Source organism: Hirundo rustica, chromosome 17 (assembly GCF_015227805.2).
Source record: "Hirundo rustica isolate bHirRus1 chromosome 17, bHirRus1.pri.v3, whole genome shotgun sequence".
NCBI classification, from domain to species: domain Eukaryota; kingdom Metazoa; phylum Chordata; class Aves; order Passeriformes; family Hirundinidae; genus Hirundo; species Hirundo rustica.
The window spans coordinates 3,348,059-3,372,118 of NC_053466.1; the positions used below are offsets into that span (position 1 = coordinate 3,348,059).

Here is a 24,060-nt window from a genome sequence, read left to right on the forward strand (position 1 = left end):
CGATTCCCAGTCAATGACAGGATCGTTATCTGCCTGCCTGGCACTGCAGAAGGCATTGGGTGTCACTGAGGTGTGACCTGAGAGCGGTGCAGCCAGGTGACAGGGACAGCCCAGCACCCGGCCCTGGCTGCGCCTCTGTGCCACCAACCACATCCCCACATCAACAAACACGGGGTCTGCACGTAACTTGACTTTAAAAAGCACATTTTAGTATAAATACTATATTTATTAAATATCTTTACAATTTATTTAAATGTATTTACAGAACTATTCCTGCATAAGTTATACCTCAGACATGAAATTCACATAATTGCCTCTTAGGTAAGCATAGATGATAGTCTCATTTTAACAGCAACAAAAAAGCATCCTCAGATACAGACTCAGATTTGCTTCATTGTTTCAGCTATCTTTGTCAGAAACTACTGCATACAGTCGGGTTCTCCACACAGCAGCTGCTCTTCCCCTGGAGAAAGGATGTCCCTTTCCAAGAAACGGACATTCCATCACTAAATCCTCCCATCCCTGCCAGATCGTCGCCTTGCCTCACTTGTAACCGCCTGGTCCCAAATCTGGTTTTTGGTTTGGTTTTGAAAAAGGACATTTAGGACTGTATGTCGCAGCTCTCCCAAAGATAGCCAGGAAAACAGCAAGGAACCACAGAGCTTTTCCACTTCACCACATCTTAGCTCTGTTCCACCCCAATCCCAGGTTCCTGGGGGACAGAGCTCCTCCTGTTCCTCCAGATCCAGCAGCTCCCCAAACAAACCACAACCCTCTGCAGCAGCTCCAAGCCTGCCCGTGCTCCGCTCGCTTCCGAGTCAGGGAACACCTCTCTTGTGCATTCCTCTCGTGAACATTCCCACTCACCTTACCCCTAACAAGTGTTACTGCTTCATGCATCGCTGGGAATTAGTTTTGATAGGATGGGCCCTGTCATTTCCTTCTCCAAAGATCAGTTGTGCGCAGACAGCGTTTAAGTTCATAGGAAAAAAAAAAAAATCAGGTTTGATATGTTCAGAGTGCACGTCTTAAAAAAAACCCCAAAACAATCAAGCGTGTGATAAAAATATCAATTCTTTATAATACAGTATTGCTTTATAAACAGATGGAAAAGCTAAAAGCTTTACTGGTCTTTGGTGTGCCCGGTGAGGGAAAAACTCATGATTTGTAAATCAAAACCCAAATTTGTTCTTTATTTAAAAAAAACCCAACAGGTCATGGTGCGATATGAGGCAAACGGCTTTGTGGATACACACAGGGAGCGCGCCCGGCCCCGGAGGAGCGGGAATTTTGGGAATTCCAGACCCTCTGACCCGCACGTGTCCCCAGGGAAAAGCCTGGAAAAAGGCAGGAAGGGGGAACAGGGAGGGCTGGGGACCGTGCTGAGAGCAGAGAACAGCCCGGGGCCACGGGGGCATCGCCTGAAGGGAAAGGCAAAGGGAAAGAAAGAATTGATCAAATCTGCTCTAACCCAAAAGCGTGCGAGTAAATACTGGATAAATGTAAAGACACCCGGAGTGGGAGAGAAAGGCCCCTCCCAAACAAGAAACAAAGCCCTGTTCTGCATGTGAATACATTCCTCCAAGACAGCCAGAGACAGCTTGTTCAGCTTAAAAACAACAAGGACTGACAGGTTGTGCAAAGTTCTCCACCACTCACTGTTCGTGTGTCACTAAACTAATTAATTTTTTCTTCATTAATATAATCCTCCCCATACCCTCACCAAAATCCTATTTTGGTCAAGTTAGGGTAGTTAAGGCATTTTGATGAGTAATTACAAGGTGATTTAAAGTAGATCTCTAACATTATGCCAATTGAGGAATAGCAGATAAATTACTGAAGAGCTCCCAAATTAATCACTTATTATAAATGAAATGCCTGTTACAAGCATGATGCACTGAAATATAGTAAAATGACATGTACATGGTACATGTTAAATGACCTTAAATAAAAGCTTGACATAGTTACGCAAATATACAGTACAAGTCCACAAAAATTCTTTAAACAAGTTGAGGTAACCTCAAACTTAAACAGTTTTAATACAATAAACCAGGTAGTAAAAATCTCCTCTTGAGAGCAGGTAAGATTCCTTACTGACCAAGTTTAACTGCACTCACCTAAACAGCAACATTACCCGACTTTTTATATATAAAAACATGGCTTTAATTTATTTCTACATACTTCTCTACCAGCAAAAAAGTTAATGAAAAACTGACCAAAAATATATATATCTTTACAGCTCTCAGCTTTCGTATGAGCCTTGGGAAAGGAAAAGGAAAGCTGGCTGGAAAAGGGGGGAAAAACGTGAGCTACTGTCATTGAAAAGGAAATGTCATATTGCAAAGTGGCTGTTAGATAACTGTAAACATCATTAAGGATCATTGAAACCCCTAAACTTTAGTTAAAATGAAATGTAAGCTTTGCTGATTATTCATTAAGTTTCCATTTTCGTACTCGCTGCCGCTGCCGCGGCAGAAGCAAAGAGGTGCCCTGTTTGAGTCAGGAAGGATCAACTGGACTTAAACTGGTGCAGCATACTCTGTTCTACAAGCAAGAGTGGCAATTATTAACACAAATTATGTTTCATATCAACGACAGAATTATCTACCCAAAGTGAAGACGCTCGGAGTTGAGGATGAGCTGCTTTGTGCAACCTCCCACCGTAGCATTTACCATCACCCACGCTGAGATGGGTTCAAATGCTGAAAGACCTCAACTGTGGCCAGCTCGGCTGCTTGAGACTGAGCTAGAATTTTTGTTTTTGTTTTTGTTTTAAATAATAATTATCCACAGCCAAAACATCCAGAACCGGGCCCATTATGGACGAATGATCTGCAGAACTTTTAAGATCACAGTTAAGCACCTGAAATCACAAAACACATTTGCATCCATATAACTTGAACTAGGTTTGTTTGAAATCTCGTACTAGAAAAGGCTCCTAAGGCGCTGACACCATGGATGGCAAGAGCAGAATGTTTACAGCAGTTATAAATCTCCTGAAAACCGGAGCTCAGAAACACGAAACCTCGGCTATCACTGGAACAAGACTATGCTTTATGGAACTGGGTCTGTAACACACCCTCAACAACAGCGAACGTTCCTAGGAAATAGAGTAATGTGCCCTCGTGCAGAGGCGTTACCTATGGATCTAGTCTGAAAGGTGATCAACCAATTCTACTCCTCGGAAAGTCACATCTCCAACGCAGCAACGCTGTGGGATGGATCCTCCCCTGCTGCGGACAAGGACCAAGCTCTCAAAGACAAGCTCCAAGCCTTGAGCTTCTTCATCTCCTGCTGGCAGACCAAGACCAGCGGACTACGAGTGGTTCTTAGCAAGGGCCTCGGCTGCGTGTCGGGCCGGGCTCCGAGCAGCTGGGAAGGAAGGAGCAATCCTGCCAGCAGGAAACCGCCCGGGGGGCCCGGGGAGCTGGGACAGCGCCAGGACCTCAGTCTGTGTACTCGGCTACGATGGAAAGGAGGACGGTGATGTCGTCTGGTTTCCCCCCTGCAATGGAAGCAAAAACCCTCTTATTTCATCAGACCGCAGTGGGCTGTCTTCTGATGAGCTGTGGCATTCCCCACGGAAAGCTCTTTTAAAACTGGTTCAAGTGTTCAATACCTGGTTTGAGTAGATGCAAACTTTGCCTCCCTCACCTCCTTTCCAAACCGTGACATTTAACACAGCACAAACCCACTCTTCTTTTAAGCTCCAGTGAGATCAAACTATGAAAAGGAGGTCAGAACCTTGAACATTGCTGGTAGCTGGCAGAGCACAAAACACCTGATACTGCTTTGTTACACGTAAACCGCCATGAAGTCAGATCTCCTCAGGAATTTCCACTGTAAATCAAACACCTCTTTAGCATCTTCTCCAGCACTGTATTACCTCAGGTCTTCCTAAAAGCGACTTAGCATTTTTAAGAATTATTTTTCATTCCTCAACAGCCAGAGCAACACACTCAAATCCTGGGGAAATGGCCCAGAAGAGAGGTTTTGTTATGTGGGAAGTCAAACCAATCAATCCCTTGGACTCTGGCGATCTGCAGCTTCATTACTGAGTGACTTAGCTTGGAGCAACACAGAGCCCAAGTGTGACAGCTCCTACCTGAGGAAAGGGGCTTAAGGTTCTTGCAGGAAATCCTGCCCTTCTGATACAGAGATGAGAGCATCTTTACTGGCAGAATTTTATCTATTCATTTATTTAAAAGTAAAAGATTATTAAAAGAAAGGTGTTTGCTCGGGCTCTGAGGTCTGCCAAGTGTTTTGCCAATATCTTTCCTAAAGCACAGAAGCAGAACCAACAGAGAGATCAGTATGGGGATGCCAATGATAAAAAGGTTGCAAATTTCAACCACAAATCCAGTCCAGAATCAACCAAAGAGTGGGCAGAACCTCAGCTGAAACACAGCAGTAAGACAAGACCTTAAACAAAACACTGCCCTCACACAACACCACCCACACCCCTGAATCCAAGCAACAAGTCCAGGAGTACTGGAGAACTCATCTCAGGCAGGATTCCTGGGGCAGGAATGCAGAGATTACATTAAAAATCAAACAATCAGGGCGCTGTGTTCTCCATGCTCCAGCTGCTTCCCCACGGGAGGCTCCTGCTCTGCCGGGCCTGGGATGGTCTGAGCAGGCCCTGGGGGCTTTGCCAAATCCCACACGAGCTCGCTGCTCTCCTGCCAACCACACTTCCTACTGTTCTGTTTTCCTACAGGATTTTGGAACAGCAGAACTTCACTTTGCTAAAGATCTCTCCAAGGCAGCAGCAGTGGGAGGAGGAGAAGCTCTCACCTCTGACATTCAAGCCGTTGTCGCAGGCGAACTGTGCGAAGGGCGACATGTACGTGGGGTCATAGGCCAGCTCGTGGGCTTGCTCAGCAATGCTCCGTGCAGTCTGCTGGATGCTCTCATAGTTGGAGTTCTAAATTCATGAGGAAAGAAGTTTATTCTTATTCAGATGTCTACAGAAGTTTTTGTGCTGATCCGTGTCAGGTTTGGAGATCCCTCACTGCCTTCCCCAGAGCCTTCCCCATTCTTTAGGCTTTGGGAATTGCGTTACAAATGTGGATCTTCACAAGGGACGGCCTGAGCTCGAATCTCCACCAGCAGCTCAAGACTTGGGTTTGGAAGGTTTCCAGAATTTAGAAACTTAGAAGAATACTCAAAAACGACTAAACCACATCACCTGAAAGGAACAGGGCATCTGGGAGCTGCCCCTGCAGGGCACCCTGCAAGGACCTGACCTTCCTCCCAAGCAGGCTCTGGTGAAATACTTGTTTTATCTTGAGTGCAAAGTCTTGCACCACTGGCTCTCACAGCAACTGACCAGAGCACCCTTGGGGAGAAGGGGCATTTTAAAGTCATATGAGAAAAATGCACTGAGAGCACACACACCTTCTCCAGGCTGCGTTTCAAGAACTTTTTTTCCCTGTTTCAGTGATTCTGCTGCTTTCCTCCCAGGCTCTTCTCACTCAAGCCAACATGACAGACAACCACTGCTCTTTTTGTCTGTAACCATTTTTAAATGCCTTGTCATTTCAAGAGCCTTCCCCGAAGGTTTGGGAATTAGCAGGCATTTATGTGATTAACTTTTGGCTGAACCTCTTGGGGGACTCCAATGCCTTTCCCAAACACACCAAAAGGTGGAGCTCAGCTTTCTTCCACGAGGGAATTCCAGCTCCAGAGCCCAGCCAGGACAGCGGTACACTGTGCATGACAAAGGTGTGAGGCGGCTGCGGCCTCAGTGACACATCAGTGACCTGTGGAGCTGCAGGATAAGAGGAGGCCAAATTCTCTCAAAACCACACTGTAATGCTCTTATTTGCATTTCACAGCAAAATAGTTTCCTCAAGGAGTTTATACATATTGATATCTCCTTAAGTGTACTTTCCTTTCTGTAAGTAAATAGCCTGAGGCTAAATGTTCTCAGCCAAGTTAAAATATTTTAATGTATTCTTACTATTTAAAAAGAACATTTGTGGTCACTAATGTGGAAAAGTTGACAGGGTTTGTTTTTTTTTTTTTTTTTACAGATCACTGAGGATTTTCAAGCACGTGCTTGACCCACAATTCAGACAGCCCACACTATGTCAGAGAAGCTGGAAGTTATTTCAAGTGTAAGCTCACGCTCAAGTGACCCAGGAGAGGATTCTCTACTTTCCTGTGTATCATCTCCAGCCTGCAGGTGCAGAGTGTGGGCAAAGGCAGCACCTGCTACTGAACATCTCCTCCTGCCCTTCCCCTCCTTTTCTCTCTCACCAGTTACTGACATGGAACCAGCAGTTACTTGGGACACTTATGCCCAAGCTGCTGCTTCTGAGTTCAGCCTGGCTGCAGATCCAAGACAAAGCCCTCTGGGGTCAGTGTCCCTTGCACTGCTCACATGAGGTATTATCTGAAAAGCCTTTTAACGATGCAGCGCTTTGCGCTGGGGTTTTTATATAAACCACAAAGGTTTCAGGTGTTGGAAGTAAAGGTAGTAACTATACAGGTTTAGCCAGCACAGGAGATGTGAGAGCTTGAGGACACACGCACTCACCTTCAGCTTTTTCAGCTCCTGCAGGATCATGTAGTCAGGCATGTTGTCGAACAGTCCGTCTGTGGCGGTCAGGATGATGTCCCCGAGCTGCACATCGAAGGACGTGCTGTCAGCAGCCTCGGGGCTGGGGATGGACAGAGGTTAAAGGACTCCAGCCCTCACAAAGACACCAAACAACCTCACACAGCACATCCACAGCTCCTGCCCCTCACTGCTCTTTGGGGGGTTGTGTAAGAGGAAGAAATAATCGCTCGCTGTGGAGCCTGAGCACCAGGACGGGCTGACAGGAAAGCCCCACCACAGCCCCTGTGACTGCAAACAGGAACTGCACTTAAAATTCCCACATGAACAATCCTGCAAACTAATCTGCTTCAGGAGTGTGTCTCCATGGAAACCAGTAAGCAGAATGGCAGCTCAGGGCTTCCTTCTGCTCATCTTGAAGATGGTAAGAGAGTGATACTTGAAAGAACAATTCATAACAGGCCTGGCCCAAACACTTTGGGATTCTGAATCACTTTCTAATTCAATGGAATATGAAACATGTCTGGAAATCACTACCAGGAGACCAGAGTCCGTTGGAATGCTCGTGTCTAACACATTACACAACACCAAGAGGAGAAAACTCCCAGTTTGGGCACGAATATTGCTGCAAAATCTGATTCTCAGAAGCAACATAACAACAAACATTTCATTTTTAAAGACTCTTCAGGGGTCTGGAAAAAGGAGAAATTGCTGCATCCCAGGCCACTGAGGTCTGCCAAAACACAGAGGAGCTGCTTTGCTCAAGTGATGTGTAGCTACAGGAAGGCTGATGGAGTTAAGATTGCCTGCCTATGCCCATATATAGTCAAATTCACCACTGAACTGGGACAACAAATAAAAAAGGACAGGAGAAGCGTTTCGACAAGGAGCATGAGTACTAATTAACGTCAGGAACAGCGCAGGAACCAGCCAGAAAGCTGTAATCATGATTCAGAGCTCAAGTGTGGGAGCACATTTATCTTGTGCTTTCCTTATTACTGGATGACTCAGATTACTTGGCCTCCCTGACTTCCACTGGACATTATCAATTATCCTTCTGCTCTTTGTTTTTATTGTCTTCCAATGGATGACACAGAATCTCAGAAAAATTAAAGATATTTTTTTTTACAGCTCTGAACTTTCAAGGGATCATTTAATTTTAGTCTAACAAAGAACCTGGGTTACTGAAGGGTTCTAATTTCAGAGTCCTACCCTGGCTTCCTCTCAGCAGTTGCAGGGTGAAGAAATAAAACCACACACAAGAACGGTCAGGACTTTCAACAGCTTAACTAACACTTAAAAGAGCTATTTTGGATTAAAGTCTCAACCTTTACTGCATCAGCCCTGATACTGCATGGAATCATTTAGGATGGAAAGGACTCAAGCTCGTTGAGTCCAAAGCTTCAGCTGCCTACTGCATTCCCTTTATTCCACGGCCACTCTTTGAAGAGCCTGTCACCACCTCCCTATGTTCAGATGAGGGATATCACTTTAATGAGCGAGACATTTTGAAAGCTGTTTATTTTTGAGTTAATTTCATCTTACTGGTGAGACTTCACAAAGTCAGGATGGATCGGGCTGACATTCCTAAGGGAAGACACAAGAACAAGCCTGCCTTTGAAACAACTCATTTCTGTGAACAGATTGTCCTTTCCTCATACTCTCATTCCCAGCTTGGTGTTCTGCCAAACAGTTTTTTCTGCTGGTTTTGGTCAAATACAATATGCTGCTGGAAACAGCAAGTTGGAAACACAAGTTACAGTCACATGTCCCTCTGCTCTATTCTTCAAGCACTTGCAACCTCGGTGCCAAGATACCTAAATTAGCTACTCCAAACAGTCCCAAGGGAGCACAGGCAGGGATTGGAAGCAGAGCCTTCCTGGGAATCCCAGCCACTTGTGCCCACACCAGCTACAGTGGGTGACACCTTCCCATGGCTATGGGAAAACGCCAACATCAACAGACCAATAAATTCAGACTGTGCAACAGGTACAAAGTTAAGCACAAGGTGAGAAATGTTCATGTTACACATAGAGGGAGGGGGGCAGGTGCAGGACCTGACTGGATGCGTGGTTTTATCCCATGTGGTACAGAAAAGCCCCACAGCTGCAACATTGCAACTTTCTGGGAGCTGGTCACACGCACAGATTAAAAATTAAGGTTTCCTCTTCCCCCTTACCTGTCACTTAAGACAACTCCTTCTGCTTCTGGTGGAGCTATTGACAGCTGGAAGGGAGTGTTGAAGTAATGCTGCTGCTCATCGGATCGATGGACGACTTCCCCACCTCTGACTACCAGGAATCCAGAATCTCCCAAGTTGGCTGTATGTAAACGATGACTTGATCTGTCCAGGACTACTATACAAGCTGTGCTGCTCCCTGCAAACACAGTGACTGCAGTCAGCCTTACAGAAACTGCTTGTTCTCTCACTGATCTGATCAACAGTTCAATTACTACAACATTCATTAAAGCTTAAAAGTGATGAGAAGTGGAAATAACAATGCCCGAATTAATGCAAAATAAAACTAGTGAAATGCTAGAAATCTTTGCAATACAAATTATGATTTTTGTGTAGAATTTACTCTTCCTGCTTTGATTTCGGTAAACACATTACGCTGACAAATACCTGTTTTGTTTGGCTTTATTTACAGTTTTCCATCCCAACATATGTCAGCACATTCTGCTATAGGACCGGGTTTACAGAACTCACATAAAATACTGAAATTCCAAAATCAAGGAGATAATAGAATTCTAGCAGCATCCATACAATGCTAGGAGCTCTCCACACAGTTTCACTCATCAGCTGTAAATAAACCACACCAAGTAAAGAACTGTTTGCAGTTAAGTATTAGGTCCTGCTGCATTTCTCTGCTCAGAACATGAAATGCTTTTCCTCCCAGCCTGGCTCTGCGGAGTTTGCTTCAGGTTTAAAAAATAATAAACTTGTCACATCTTCAGGACACCAACTCCACAAGTTTAAGGGAAAAAAAAAAAAAAAAGTTTCAGAGACAAATACTATTCCAAGTTAAAGTAATAGCAGAAACATGAGGTCAACTGTGCTTGGAACTATCACAGCCGTGCTTGAGGGCACTGAGGAATTCTCCATTCATTCACTGGGAAGTAGCCACCAACTGTGCTTGGTTGCAAGCCACAAAAATGCTGTATTGCAAAGAAACCCCAAGTCCTTCCCAGCAAACAGGACAGCACAGCACAGCCACCAAACGACTTTTCAATCCCCAAGAGGGGGAAATACAATTACAGCACTTCTGTCCCATATCACCAGCTTGTGAACTGTCTTCACCTTCCACCCTCATGTTCTCCCAGCAGGATTTTCCAAGCACAGCTCCATGCTGGGCAGACCACAAGCTTGCAGTGAGCAAAGCTTAGGATCAGGCTTGCTAGTGCAGAAGTCCAGCTGGCTGCAGGCACTGCCTGTTCCAGACAATTCCCTTCTAATACAGAGAGTTCCCTGCAATGCACTTGCCCTGAATCTGTTCTCTAGTGAATGCACAGGACCTTCTCCATCCTTAATGAATGTTAAGTCAAAGCAGTATCTCTGGAAAAAAAAAATAAATCTGATTTTATATGTGACAGTGTCCAAAACTGTGCTGCAACACAAGAGTGATTAAATAAATGGCACAGTTTCCTCCCATTTCAGTTTTATTTTATATTATTTTCTGGGTTCAATCCTGATGAACCATCCAGGCTTAAAGCACAACAACAAGGAGAAGTTACTGCCTAATGAATCCTCCTTAATGAAGTCTTCTCCTGTCCCTTTATTTTAAATAAACTCTAAATGCTCATCGCTGTGGTAATTCCAGGGTTTTATTCCTCCTTCTAAAAAAACTGTTCTCAGTTAAAGGAGAAACGCTAAGGATCATTAGTTTCAAATTCTAACTCTATTAGCGGAGTGTAACCAGGAGGCCATGTGGGGAATGCAGATCTTGTGACTCAGCACATGCTGCTTTTCAGCACTGCAAAGGTCAAGCCCAGCCGAGCTGCTCCGTCTCCAAAGGCACAGGGAGAGCTCTCGCCAGTGCCCCACTTTGGAGCTCGCTTACAGCTACACCTGCTCTGCACAAACAAGCACCATCCAACACACCGAATCCTAATGTAATTACTGACCAGCGCTATTTTTGCGACACTTAAGGTCACTCCTGAGGTTCCAACCTATTCTTTAGGGGTATAATGCTGAGCAGAGAACATCTGCTCCCAGCTCAGCAGGCAAGTTAAATATAGCTCACACAGCACCGCTCTGGCACAGGAGCTTAAGGTCAGGTGAGCTGCGTACATTTCATGCAGGGCAAACGCTTTCTTGGTGCAGAAGAGGCCTCATGTCCTTTAGAGAAGTGTCCCCTTGGCAGAGCTGTCAGCTGAGACCAAGTGTGGCCTCTCCATCAGCTCCCAGTCCCCAGGCAGCTGAACGCCCTGTGTCCCATCAGTGCTGACACGGAATATGCGAAGCATCTACTTCAGCTGGCTTTCAGAAAGAGCTGAAATGGAATGAATGCCCCCACAAAGATTTATAAAAATAATGCTGCCAGAGATTGGATCATATGAACTTCTCAAGTCAACCAACTGGGGTTTGAGTCCTTTGGACATAAAAGGCAACAGGAGCAGAGAAAGGCCAAGAACGAGCAGAACTACATCCAGTTATCCTCAGAAAATATTTCTCCTTGCATAGATGAAGCAGAAGGTCAGAACCAGTACCATGAGGAGTTTTCAGCAGAGAACAGTGATTTATACATATAAAATACAGAGTAAGCACATGTGCACAGTGTGTTCCACTGCAGAACTCGCTCTGCAAACTCTGGTGAATTCACCCTTCCCACAGAAAGCCTTTTATTTTATATATAAATACACACACGCCAACACTCCCTGCATTACTAAATTAATTAAAACAGTTTTAGAGAAAACAAGGATGCCACCAAGGCGACTGCATTTCTGTTTTCAGTTAATTAAGGGAAGTTAACTGCCTGCAAATTTGCTGCAGACAATGACACGAGATTGGAGCACCCTTCAGTGAGGCCGTGTGTAACACACAACCCAGATTGAACTGACACATTTCTGGTGCCTTACCAAGCAAAGGAACTTTGTTCTGCAGCAGCTCACAATAGCCTGCGGTGAGAATTCCAACAGGATTGCTCGGAACAAACCGTCCTTCCTTCACTAAACGTTCACACGTCCGCATGAGAGTCCCTGAGAACTGAGAAGGGTCAACCCCGTAGTCTCTCCAGCCACCAACGCCATCTGCCACCCCTGCAAGGAAACACAAAACCACAGTTACCTGAACAGAAAGGGCTTTCAAAACGAGGGCTTTAATTATTTACATCACTTATGATATTTAGTAACTAAAAGGTAGGACATGGCACCTGCATGGAAAATATTTTGGATTAACAAATAAATTTCGGAGTATTTTTAAGGTAAGTTCTGGTTTCAGCTCCCAGACAAATCTCCAAGTATAGTCTGAATTGCTGAAAGGGAGGTAAAAGTCTAATGCTGAGAATGAGGAAGTTGACTCCACTAGAGAACAAATAATGGGATATTTGGGGGTAAAATGGGGATTCAATCCCATTAACCTCTCATCAGTCCATTAAAAGGGGAGAGGTTTTATTAATTTTACAAGTGAAGGTCAACATTTTAACTAGTACAGAAATGACACAGAAAACTCTTCCAGCTATTCAGCAGCACAGTTTTTTCTCCTCATATGAAGGACAATGATTTATATTTGGTGTTCTCTATTTCTGTAGAAAATAAATCTCCATTTTACAAGTGTTTTCCAAAATCCATGTAACCAACACAATGCCGGGACCTACCCCTTTCAAGGAGAGTTTGTGGCTTACAGCTTCAGCCAAACAAGAGGATGAAAGCTGACTATGATCCAGAGAATTTTCAGTTATTCAAAATAAGCTGGATATCAGAAAATTAGACCAATTCTGTCAAAGCCTGGGAAGCTTCTAAGCAACAGGGAAAACAGTGACTGTGGTCATGGAAAGGGGGTGAGCAGCAGACACATTTTCTGCTGGTCATTTGGTTCAAGAACTTTGAACTTCTTCCAATCGCCTAAATGATAAAAGCAAAATACTGCTGGAGGTATTATTTGAGATTAGAATGTTACTATGTGGAAATTTTCCCCAAAATCTTTCTGATCCTCAGCACGGGACATTTCAAGCAGAGACATTTCAACCATTTCAAGCAGAGATTTCCAAAGTTCAGTAAAGCTGAAATATGTTCAGGATAAAAGCACAAAAAGTAAATTTTAGTGCTCAGATTGTGCTGAAGGACAGTCTCCTCAGGAAAAAAAACAACCCTCTGCTATTATCAAAGGCATGAAAATGTCAATGAGAAGATAAAACTCAATTTCCTCATCTCCAAACGCCCTTCACATGGGACATGGTCTGAAACTGAGACGGAAGGTTTAGAGCCGACCTTGGCGTGAACTATAATCTGACAGGAGGTTATAGCCAGATTCTGAACAGCCTATCAACATTAATCAGATTTCTCCCTAAAATAGTGCACAACCTTTTAGACACCTGCTTTGTCCCTCTGCTTTCTCAGAAGAATGTTACAGGAATGGAGATCCCTGCATTAACCTCTTTGAGCAGTCCCATAAGCTTTGCTCACGCAAAAGCACTCGACATTCTCAGAAATTACTTTTCTGGATTCTTCAAGAACAGGTTCATCCTCTCCCTACAGGCCTCACAACCTCAGGTTAATACTGGATTAACCCTTTGCTTTTTGCTACCATACAGACAAGTCTAGAATAAGAGATCATAAAGGAAAGGTTCTAGATCTGGAACTCGAAACAGAAACTAAGCTTCAGGTTAAATGATGGTTCTTTATGTGAAGATATCAGATAAACATTTTTCCTTCCCTTTAAAATGAACCTAGTCCAGATGTATTTCTGCACTGACAGCAGGGTTAATGCAATGAAAAGATGTTTGACAAATGCTGCCCAAAGCTGTTGGCTCCCAAGGCGGTTACAAAGAAAGCTCAGCAGAAGTTATGGAGTTCCCTCAAGTGATCCAGAAATTCTTTTTAGATCAGACTTGGGAAACACTGAAACACAAACACTGCAGCTTTAGCACAGAGTACCAGAAAGCCACCACAGCAAGCCCCCGAGAAGGTCAATTATCAAAACCTATTTAATTTTTAAAGGAAAAATGAGCACACCATCTGACTTTCTTTGTTCAATTCTTACTCCAGGCAGGAAATGTGAATCCATAATCATGGCAGCTCCCTTCATACTCCATCCTGAGCCATGCACTGCCTTTGTGTGTCTGCCTTCCTGTCTGCTTTTTGCGAGCTATAAACAGCTCTAAGTAGGTTCTGCCAGCGCAGTCACCCTCTGGACATCCCCCAGCAGCTCCTCTGGCTGTGCCTGGTGCCACAGCTGAGAGCACAGGCTGACCCACAGCACCAGGACAGCTCCGCTGCCTCCCCACTCCACCCCAAGCTGACACAACCCCAGCATTCAGGAGCAGCCCCAGGGGCTCCTTTCAGCAGCTACCAACTCTATGTCTTGGCCCTGCCCTAAATGGGAGAGGTGGGAGGTTATAAAGGTTTGGGGCCAAGAGCTTTAATCATCCTGTCCTACCTTCAACAGGGGTTTAAAATCAACCCAGCATCTTCACGTTCTGCAATCTCAGTAAACTGAACGGTTTGACGTGGGAAAGGAGTAGGTGATTTTGAAACAGTTTGAGTAAACTGCTACTGAAATAGATGAAATGTAAATGAGAATAAAGTTTAAGTAAATTTTGTGCTATTTGATATAGAGCAAATAAGGAGAGAAACTGTTTCAAACTCCAGAAGTAGCAAAGACTAAACACTCAGCTTTGATTAATACCAGGTTTTCCCTCTGTCATCAAAAGAAAATTCAAAGGTGTTGCTATTGGCAGGATCACTCCCAAGGAATAATGCCAAGCTCTATTTATATATATTACCTTTGTTTTCATCCAATAAAAAAAAAAAAAGGGCATATATTCAAAATAATTACCTTTTCAACAAATACTGAGGTTTTCCTTTGAGCAATAAATCATTTTGTTCCAGTATTAACCATGTTATAAGTTAGGAATCACAGGACATTTGAGACAAACTGCATGGCTGAGAATTGCTGAAATTGAACTGCACACAAACCTTGGGGTTTTTTTTAATTCATGCCACTCAGTAAGTGAGAAAATGTTATAGAAAGAACATTTCTGTGGCTATTCCCTGTTCAAGTCCATGCAGAAATTGCACAAACACCCACGTGACACGCTTGCAGCCAGATGAACCACCACTGTAAATAAAGCAATTGAACATTTCACAATAAATTACTTCAAAAGAATAAATACTTCTCAAGTATTTAACTGTATTACAGAGATTTTTCAGAATCTCAGAGTTAACATTCTACTACATTGCCTTGTGCTGCAAAATACAAAAATATGCCTGCTAGATAAAATACTTTCTGCATGTGTCAATCCAAAAATTGACTTTTTCCAAGTCCTCAACAATACAGAATATCAAAATCTCTCTCAGAGAAACACCTGTCAGGAATTTACAAGACAAAGCACAAATGACTGATGCTGCAGCACTGACACTGAGCCAGGGAAGATGCTGGCGGTGAAACTTGTTAAAGCTGCTTTCAAAATGCTAAAAGCACCTGGGATAAGACACCAGCTGAAATGCAAATGTGAAGTTGTTTTGCCTGCCAGCACATGAGTTCCCTGCAGAAGCCCAGGGAAAACCAGCCAATGCTGAAAGCTGCAATATCTGCTTTTCAGCACTTACTTGTGTGAGCGAGATCCAGGTGTTCTCCCTGGCTCACAGCAAATATAAACTAAACAGCCTGAAAGTTCATAGCAAAGCCCTGATACCGATCAAACGCTGTTTAATATAAATAATGTTACGAGGGGCAGTTCGGGTTAGCTGGGAAATTAACCTGCCCACGGTCAGAGACCAGAAGTACCACCCTGCCCCAAAAATCTCTTGAGAGTTGGATATTTTGAAGTATTGCATCAGCCAAGAATAAAAATCACACAGAGAAGCACCAGGCAGGCACAAGTGTGTCACAGGAGCTGCTTTTGCATGCAACCACAATTAACTTTCTAAGGCGCTCTGTACATCCTACTGAACTTTCAATTTCTTGAGATCCTTACCTGAAATAGCAATGAATCACTGCTAAAAGAACATCAAAAGGATATATTTATAACTGAACTTTGCAGCAAACATGGAGGCTAAAATGGTAAAAAAGTGCAATGAGTTGCACCACACAGGTTTGAAATATAGCACCTAGTATTTGTCAATGTCAGAACTGAGATAAAATGATAAGATTTCTTGTTTTATCAGCGGTGGGATAAATCAAACACCTGGACAGGGTCTCCATCTAAAGCAAGTCCAATGCTCAAAGCCAGCTCTGACCCTCAGCAGCTTCCCTGGATCTGTTAGAGCCAAAGGGTGTCTATCCCCCTTCAAGGTTCTGACAAAGAAATAACCCACTTAAATACAAATCCCTAAGGGCAGATGGTGTGTGACTGCTAGCAAGTTACAGAAGGAAAGGTTACTTATTCACACTGTTACAGTAAAACTTAAACTACCCTTGCATGAAACAGAACCGTTCTGGAAGAGTAACTGCGAAAGTGACAACAAGGAGCAAAAAGCAAAGGCAAAGTGAGCAATGATCTTGAGGAACAAACTGAAGGAGAAACAGGGAACTGGAAACATTAAATTGTGCATCTACTCCCAGAAGAAAGCAACAGTTCCTTCTATCTATTTTCCCACCCCTTCCTGAAGCAGATTTTTACCAGGTAGATTTCCTCCCTATTTCACTGAAGCCTGAGAAATCACTCAGTGCATTTGGGGAGCTCCAGGAGAACACTAAACTATAAATTATTTCTGCAGGCTTTATTAAAAATTCCCTAGATATAACTACCTAATTTCTCAAAGTGTTCAGTGACTGAACTGTGACTGAGCAGTGGAACTGCTGAGGAAGAACAGGCACTGGGAGCAGACACTGAAATAAATCCCTGCCAGCCTGACCCATCTCAGGCTCAGTATTCACAGCACGGATGAACCAGAGCAAAGAGCAGCAGATTTTTCCAATGCTTCCTATGGCATAGGTATGATTAACCCTCACCTCCTGCCTCTGATTTCTGACAGAACCTGCTCTTCCTTCAGGCCAAGATCTGTGTATGAATGGAAAACTGGCTGCCATCAACAAGCATCAATAGCATTTACAGTTAAAACTGGTGTTCAGCTGGAAATTCTGACCTGAACACTTGTGTGCAATGCCCTTGCAGAAACTGTGGGAAAGAAGAATAACCCGATGTAAGTTTCATTCTCAGAGGTGACATTCAATGATGCTCCAGAGCAGCTCTGCTGACAAGAGAGTCAGCCAGTGACTGTTATTGGGGTGGTTCTCTATCTGTAGTTTCCCTACAAATGCCAGCACTGATGCTCCCACGTTAGAGAGCATTTCCTGTGACCTGTTACAAACTACGAGATGTGTGCAGCTCTGCAGATCTCTGATTGCTCTCACACACAGTAGGTGAAAGGTGACTCCGAGGGAGGCAGGCGATTCTCAGCTCCTTTAGTGTGATAAGTTGTGATAAGGCAGCAATCTCTTTAATAGGTATGATACCAAATAAACCACTTAACATCGTCCTCTATAACCTTCAGGCCCTCAAAGAAGGATCCCGCCCTCCTCTACAGCTGCCAGAGCAACCTTGACATTTCATCTACAAATCCTTTTAGGTGCTTTAGTTTACTTTTCCTGATGACAGTGACACTAACAATATTCCAGGGCTTTGCCACTCTGCAGCTTTACCTACCTCCTATGCTGCCCTGCAGCACCCAGACAATCCCCTCTCCTCAAAAACTAACAATCAAGACTTGCAGCAAATAGAACAATTGTCAGCTTTTCACTCTGCAGTGAACAGTTTTCCTCCTGCCAGACAGTTTTTCCTTACTCCTGGGGGATAGAAATAGGTTGGAAGAGTCAAGGCACACTGGCTACACCCAAACTTGTACCCAGCACAGACATTGTATAAGTGATGCTGTCACGGGATGCGCATTGGCTGCTGCAATGTTTCAATAATGAGTCACACAACAGCTTGGAAAATCCATAAAAAACGAACAAAGACATCAGGAGCCTGATAAGGCCAGAACAAGCAAGGAAAGGCAGATCCCAAAATTAAGAAAAAAACCATCACCAGCATGTGACACCTCAAAATTTCTAGAGGTGAAAACCTTGGCTTTAACGTTTACTTTTGTAAATTAGTGAAACGGCTATAAAACTGTTTAAGTTAATTTAAAACATTTGGCTTGTTCCCTATGTAGTAAAAATCCTACTAGTATGCTAATGAGAAAAAACAGAAGCGTCAGAGTTTTTGTTTTCAGCTTTGAAAAAAACAGTATTTCTGTCCTCAAAAGTTCCAAAGGCATCAGACATGAAGCAGTACAGAACATCTCCCAAACCTTTGTGAGAGATTTCAATACTCTGAGGATCTGAACAAGACACTGCCCAAGACACTGGCAGTGAATGAACAGAAAATTGTACGTCGTGGTACAAGCAGCAGAGAAAAGAAACACAGGCTTGAATTATAAAGCTCTAGAGATTAACATTAGCAGTAAAGCCATTTCCTCTCCTTAGGGTGATCCCTAAGGAAAAACTCCTGTTCTGAGCTTCTTGTTTCTCCCTGTGCTCAGAATGGGAAGAAAACATGCAAAATTGACAGGCATGTTTCAGATAAAAACAAAAATAAGAGACAAAACCCTCGAGGATTCAGGTACACCAGTAACAGGCCTTATCAAGCCTTGAACAACTACGGGAGGACTGGAAATAACCTGAAGCTTCATCAGCTTTCTGCTGGTCTTACTGTGAAAGGATAAAGCTCAGACTAGAAGACACTGTTAAACATTCAGCCTTTGAACTATACAGCACACACAGAACAAAAGAAGTGTTTAGCATTTTGATTCTGCTATAAACACACTGCCAAACCAACTCTTGTTTGACCTAAGAAAATGAATCCCCAAGCACTCATGCCAAGCGGCTGGGAGTAGTTCTTTCACTGCTCCACCACACCCAACCCATCCCACACAGGCAGGCTTTCCACAGTACACTGGCTCTAGAAAACAGTGGCACTGAGGAATTTTACATTAATTATCCGGCCTGGCTTTGTCACTGATGACTACTCACTCCAAGTGATACACTTGAAATTTACTGTGTCAAGTGTTCACTTTGGCTCGAACCACGTGAGCCTCCTCCTTAAATGTCAAAAAATTAAGTTTGAAACCCAACACTGCAGCTCAGGCAGATTTGCTGAGGTGCAGAGTTAAGTACTGAGGTAGAACAAAATTTATGAGGGTCTTTAAAAAAAAAATCATTAAGGAACCTCAGATTTGTGATGGGAGTAAGAGGAATTGAGGGCAGGAAAACGCTGGTGGTGCTGAAACAGTCTCTGCAGCAGTGCAAAAGGGCCGGTTGAGAGAGCAGAGAGATGATCCCAGCAGCAGAGACTGGGAGAAAACTATGTTTGTAAACCTAAGAGCTACAGATGAAAGAGAAAACCACCAAGTTAGAAGCATCAAAACCTACCTGAACATTCCTATTTTTGCAGAAAGTACTGAGAGCCAGTTTATATATTTAAAAAAAAAAGCAATAAAGAACTGACATAAAAATAGGTTTACCAGGGGATAAATCCTAAATCCAAACAAACCAACAGATTTCCTATTTAAATTGCTTCTTGGTGATTAAGACATCCTGGGTCTGCTGCCCTCTTTGCTGTTTGATCCTTAAGTGGAGCCACAATTCTGTTTGTTTCCAAGTTGCCATGAAAATTAATGCAAAGACCAACTTAGAAATGCAACTCGCTGTTGATTCCAGCAGGAACACAAGACAAACTGTAGGTCCACATACAGTAATTACCAAATATGGCCAAAACCCCCGAAACATCATCAAATGGGGCTAAATCTGTCCCTTCCCCACACAAAGAGTCCACTTCAAAGTACAGGAGATTTCTGCAGTTGTCTTAAGGGCAAACACCAATTGCTCAGTTATTTATCAGTGCTGGCCTAGCATGAACTTTAAAGGCAGCCAGGGTTAGTCACATGCTAAGGGAAGGTTGTCCAACAGCTAATTCTAATCCCAAAAAGTTTATCTGGAAGAGGCACCACAGAGAAGATGCAGAGTGTCTAAAATGCACCCACCAAGCTTCCACATCTTGAAAGCTGCGGCATCACTCTTACAGTAACAGCTCCCTCGAGAATAACCAGCAATAACTGTTACCTAGCACCAGCTTGCAGCTTCCTGAGGAAACGTCTTGGCTCTGTTAAATGGCAACCAAGTTACAATGACAGCGGCAAACTGAAGAACCACCAACCACTTCCACAGCATGAAACAGCACAGCGCAACCCCACCGTTCAAAATAAATAAATGCAAAAAACCCAAAACTAAACAAAGCGACCAAACAAACAAAAAACACTGACAGGGAGGAGGAAGCTTTTTTTTTAAGTGTCAATGTGTTGGTGAAAATCACCACAACTAACTCGTGCAGAGTGTCAGCCAGCCAAATTCAACCTTGAGTACACAGGAGAAAGGTCAAAGCACTGTCAAACACAATGCTGCCCATAGTCTGAAGATTCTATTGATTTTCCGTAATTATTCACTACTTCTAAAATTTGAGCCCTTAAGATTAATTTCGCCCGTGATTCTAAACCAGAGAGCACAACCAGGCCAGAACAAACAACAAACCTGAAGTTTGACATTTGATTCCAGGCTCAATGTCACTCTGCCTTTCACTTGACAAGGACACTGCACGCGTTAAAATCAGGAAGTGCCTGTTCAAGTGATCTCGTCTGTCTAAATGCAATGGGGCTCGGTTAGGTTTTAAAGAAAGACAGAAAGTGAAACGAACTGGGAGCTGCTTCTCTGAGTTCTGGAGCCACCAGGCCTTACAGGGACCCACAGGTGAAACGCCCAAGCTGGGCCCGGACACCCGGCACACACAACCCCCGTGCCAAAGGCGGGCAGAGCTGCAACAAAGAGCTTCCTCGGCAAGCTAAAAAAGCGAACTCATGGTGACACTGAGAGGCAGAACCAGCTCCTTTGTCTGAGACGGGGGGTTGAGCCGCTGGCCATGTGCAGCTCCGCGAAGAAGGAGGGCTCAGCCCGCGAAGCCGAAGCCACCTCAGCCCCCGGCCCGGCCACTTACCCAGCACATCCGCGGTGCGGTGCCGCGCCACGAAACAGGCGTCATCCCCGTAGCACATGCCTTTCTTGAGGATGCCCTTGCGGAAATCTTTGCCGAAGCCACAGCTGGCCGTCACTAGGCTGTAGTCGCGGGAGTCCGTCTGCGAGAGGCCGCCCAGGACCGCCCGCGCCACCAGCCTGCCGTAGGAGAGCACCGAGAACATGGCGTGGGGCGCCCAGCAGCCGAGCGCCAGGAACGCGGGGAGCCACCGGCGCAGCCGCCTCCTGCCCGCCGAGCGCCCGCCGCAGGGCGCCAGCCTTCCTTCCCCTGCCCGCCGGCCCCCGCCGCCGCCGCTCCGAGCCCTGCCCGCCGCGGACCCTCGTCCCTCCGGCTGCGGTTCACCCGCCCTCGCTGCCCCTCGCGCTGCCCCTCACGGCCGGGCTCGCCGGCAGCGCCCCCGCCTTCCGCGCCGCGCCACCCCCCCCCCCGCCCCCCGAGGGGGGCTGTGCCAGCTCCCCGCCGCCCGCGGAGCTCTCGCGGCTCCCTCCGGGCTCGCTCCCCGCCGCCCGCGGTGCCCGGTCAGAGCCGCCCGCGCCGCCCCCGCGCCCCGCCGCCCGCCGCCGCCGCCATCTTCGCCGCGCGTGCTGAGGTGAGGCGAGGGCCCCGGCGCTGGGCGGGGCGCGAGGTCGGCCCCGCCTCCTCCCCGCCTCCTCCCGGCACGCCTGCGCGGCGGCGGCGCGCGGCCGCCCCCCATTGGCTGCCCGCCCCGCCTCATTTGCATGTTGCGGGACAATAACAGCGGGCGGCTCCCGGCAGCCCCCGCGGCGCCGAGCGGGGCCCGCGCCCCCGCCCCCGCCCCCGCCGGGCCCGGCCGCCTCTCGGCCGCAATTAGCGCAATTAACGTTCTGCGCGCCGGGCACAGCGCGCCTGCGCCTAACCCACATACTTGCCCTCCACGCCCCGCGTGTCTCGCGTGCTCCGAATAACTCGCGGGGACTCGCCGGCCGCCGGTGCTTCGTGCCTGCTGAGGACGGTTATGTGAGTCACGCCGCGCAAAAATGTGGATTGGGGCGGTTTTTTTTTTTTTTTTTCTTTTTTTTTTCCTTTTTTTTTTTTTTTTTTTTTTCCTTTTCTCTTTTTTTTTTTCCCAAGCATGACTCGCCCTGTTCTCCCTGGCTCGATGCGGCCAGGGACAGAGCCAGCTCAGCGCCGTGCGTGAGAAGCTCCTCCGAAATCCATGGAAGCGCTGGCAAGTTAATCCATTTTGGTTAAGGAACGTGAAATGCCAAACAAAAGCCTCACGAGAGGGGTGTGTTGTGCAGTCATCACTCAAACCCCATAAAACCACGCTAATTGTAGTTGAGAGTGCCACAAAGCTCTCAGCTGGACAACTTCAACAACAACGACTTCAAGGCATCAATACTGTAGAGACCCACAATATTCAAAAAGACCCCAATTCCTCATTTTCTGCAGCTCGGTTTTCCGTGGGTGTGCAAAAAAAGGCTTTGTCCCCTTGGAAGTTCCCAGCAGGTTGCTCTGCAAATTCGTTTAATACCTCTGAGTACACGCACAAGAGGCTGCTGCCACTTACATAACCCGAGACACGTAAATAACAAACAGTAGAGGTGGAAATACAGCAGAGGCAGGTGTGAAACCTGCCCCCGGAACTGCCTGCAGTGAAACGAAGAGCTCTGTGCCACAACCCACCGACCTGAGCGCTGCTGAAGCACCCTCATTATCACACGGGAGGCATTTTGCTCCCTGTGTACCTTGACAGAGACAATATTGCCCCCCTTAAACCGCTAAAGGCTTAAGCAATGTGTAAGAATTATTCAGCTAAAGGTGAAATTGTATCCAAACTTATTAAAAAATTAATCCTCCTGTTAGAACAGGGAAGGAGGAGAATGACCACGAGGAGCAGCCCAGGCCCAGTGTGGTGGATCAGGGAACGGCTGCACAACTGAATGTGCCAACGTGCTGGAGATAAGGGAGTGCTGCTGCCAGGGCCTGGCAGGGTGTGAGAGCAGACAAACAAGGTAGCTCATCTCACACCCTCCTTTATCAGCAAAGGGAAGCACATATTTGCAGAGTTTCCCCCACAGAATCATTCTTTCCCCTCCCCGAGTCTGGTTCTTCCTCCTCCTTGTCCAGTTCAAGTCCAGCCCGGCCCAACCCCTTGCTCTGTGCTCAGTGCCCTGAGGCAGCTCAGGCTGGTGCAAGGTGACCTGTCCTGCATTACCTGGCTGTGCTGCTCAGCCTGTGATCCCCCCCCAGCTAAAGCTGAGCTCTCCATACCTCAGAGCCGAGTTTTCCAGGGCTGGAAGGGTTCTCTCTGTGCCACTCTGCCCAGCAGCCATGGCTCAAATGCCGAGGAACACTGTGAGCTCAGGGCTGATAAACTCATTTGGCAGAGCACAATTCTGTGCTTCCCTAAGTGCTCCCAAGCCAAGGCACACTGTGAGCTCTTCACACTCCTCCATCCTTGAAGGTCTTTGAGGCGTCCCCGGGGAAGTGGTGGAGTCACAATCCCTTGAAGCGTTCAAAAAATGTGGCACTGCCATGAGCAGATGTGGCACTTTGTGAGCAGATGTGCCCACAGTTTAGTGGGCATGAGGGTATTCGGTCGAAGGATGCACTTCATCTTGGAAGTCTTTTCCAATTTTAATAATCCCGTGATTCTACCCCAGGTCACCCACCCAAGTCTGTCCAGACAGCCAGATGACCTCATAATTTACATAGTAATTAGTAACCTTTGATGAACTCTGTCACTCCTGCACGAGGATGCTGTGCCCAGATGGAAAACTGCTCCTGGCTTTCATTCAGAGGATCTCTGGGGTCCTGTGAAACAAAAAACCCCAAATATTTGTAATAAAATACTTCAGAACTGGTTTTCTTCACTGTTCAGTGTCAGTCTGGATGGTTCTCCCTGTAAAACCCTCCCAGCCCATGCCCTGCTGCCTTACTCAGTGTTATTCTTGTACCCTGAGAGTCGATATCCTGCCAAGTGATATTTGTTTAAAATTCCCCAATGCACAAATTTGGCATAAAAACTGGAGCAAAGGGCATCCCCCTGGTTACTGCAGCTGGGTGGAATCTTCCCACCTCAAAGTCCAAGATCTATTTACATCAGCTCACTTAAGCTGCAAAAACAGAATGAACTCTTCCTGCTAGGCTTGCTCAAACCAATAAATGCACCTGGGAGTGTGAAGCAGAAGTGCTGCACAAAGAAATCAACTGCTGAAGGCACAAGCAGGTTTCCAGCTTGTTTTAAAACTGATTCACCCGTAACTGACGTCAATCCTCCCTCCCAAGTATCTGAGCCCTGAG

The 24,060-nt window shown here is 45.8% G+C and overlaps 1 protein-coding gene across 3 annotated transcripts; it reads right to left on the minus strand.

Annotated features, from left to right (window-relative positions):
- Positions 1-187: 187 nt before the first annotated feature.
- PPTC7 (protein phosphatase targeting COQ7) lies at positions 188-23,393 on the minus strand. 3 transcript variants are annotated; one of them, XM_040080793.2, is made up of 8 exons: positions 23,029-23,393; positions 21,680-21,754; positions 20,755-20,930; positions 11,645-11,824; positions 8,745-8,943; positions 6,545-6,668; positions 4,798-4,927; positions 188-3,505 (listed from the first exon to the last, which is right to left on the minus strand). In XM_040080793.2, exons 1-8 carry the CDS (start codon positions 23,088-23,090, stop codon positions 3,447-3,449), a joined length of 1,005 nt encoding a protein of 334 aa, XP_039936727.1. In that variant the 5' UTR covers positions 23,091-23,393; the 3' UTR covers positions 188-3,446. The 3 variants fall into 3 exon arrangements, with proteins under 3 accessions (XP_039936727.1, XP_039936726.1, XP_039936728.1); XM_040080792.2 differs by having other exon boundaries at positions 21,680-21,757; XM_040080794.2 differs by lacking the exons at positions 21,680-21,754; positions 23,029-23,393 and having other exon boundaries at positions 20,755-21,089.
- Between the last annotated feature and the right edge of the window lie 667 nt (positions 23,394-24,060).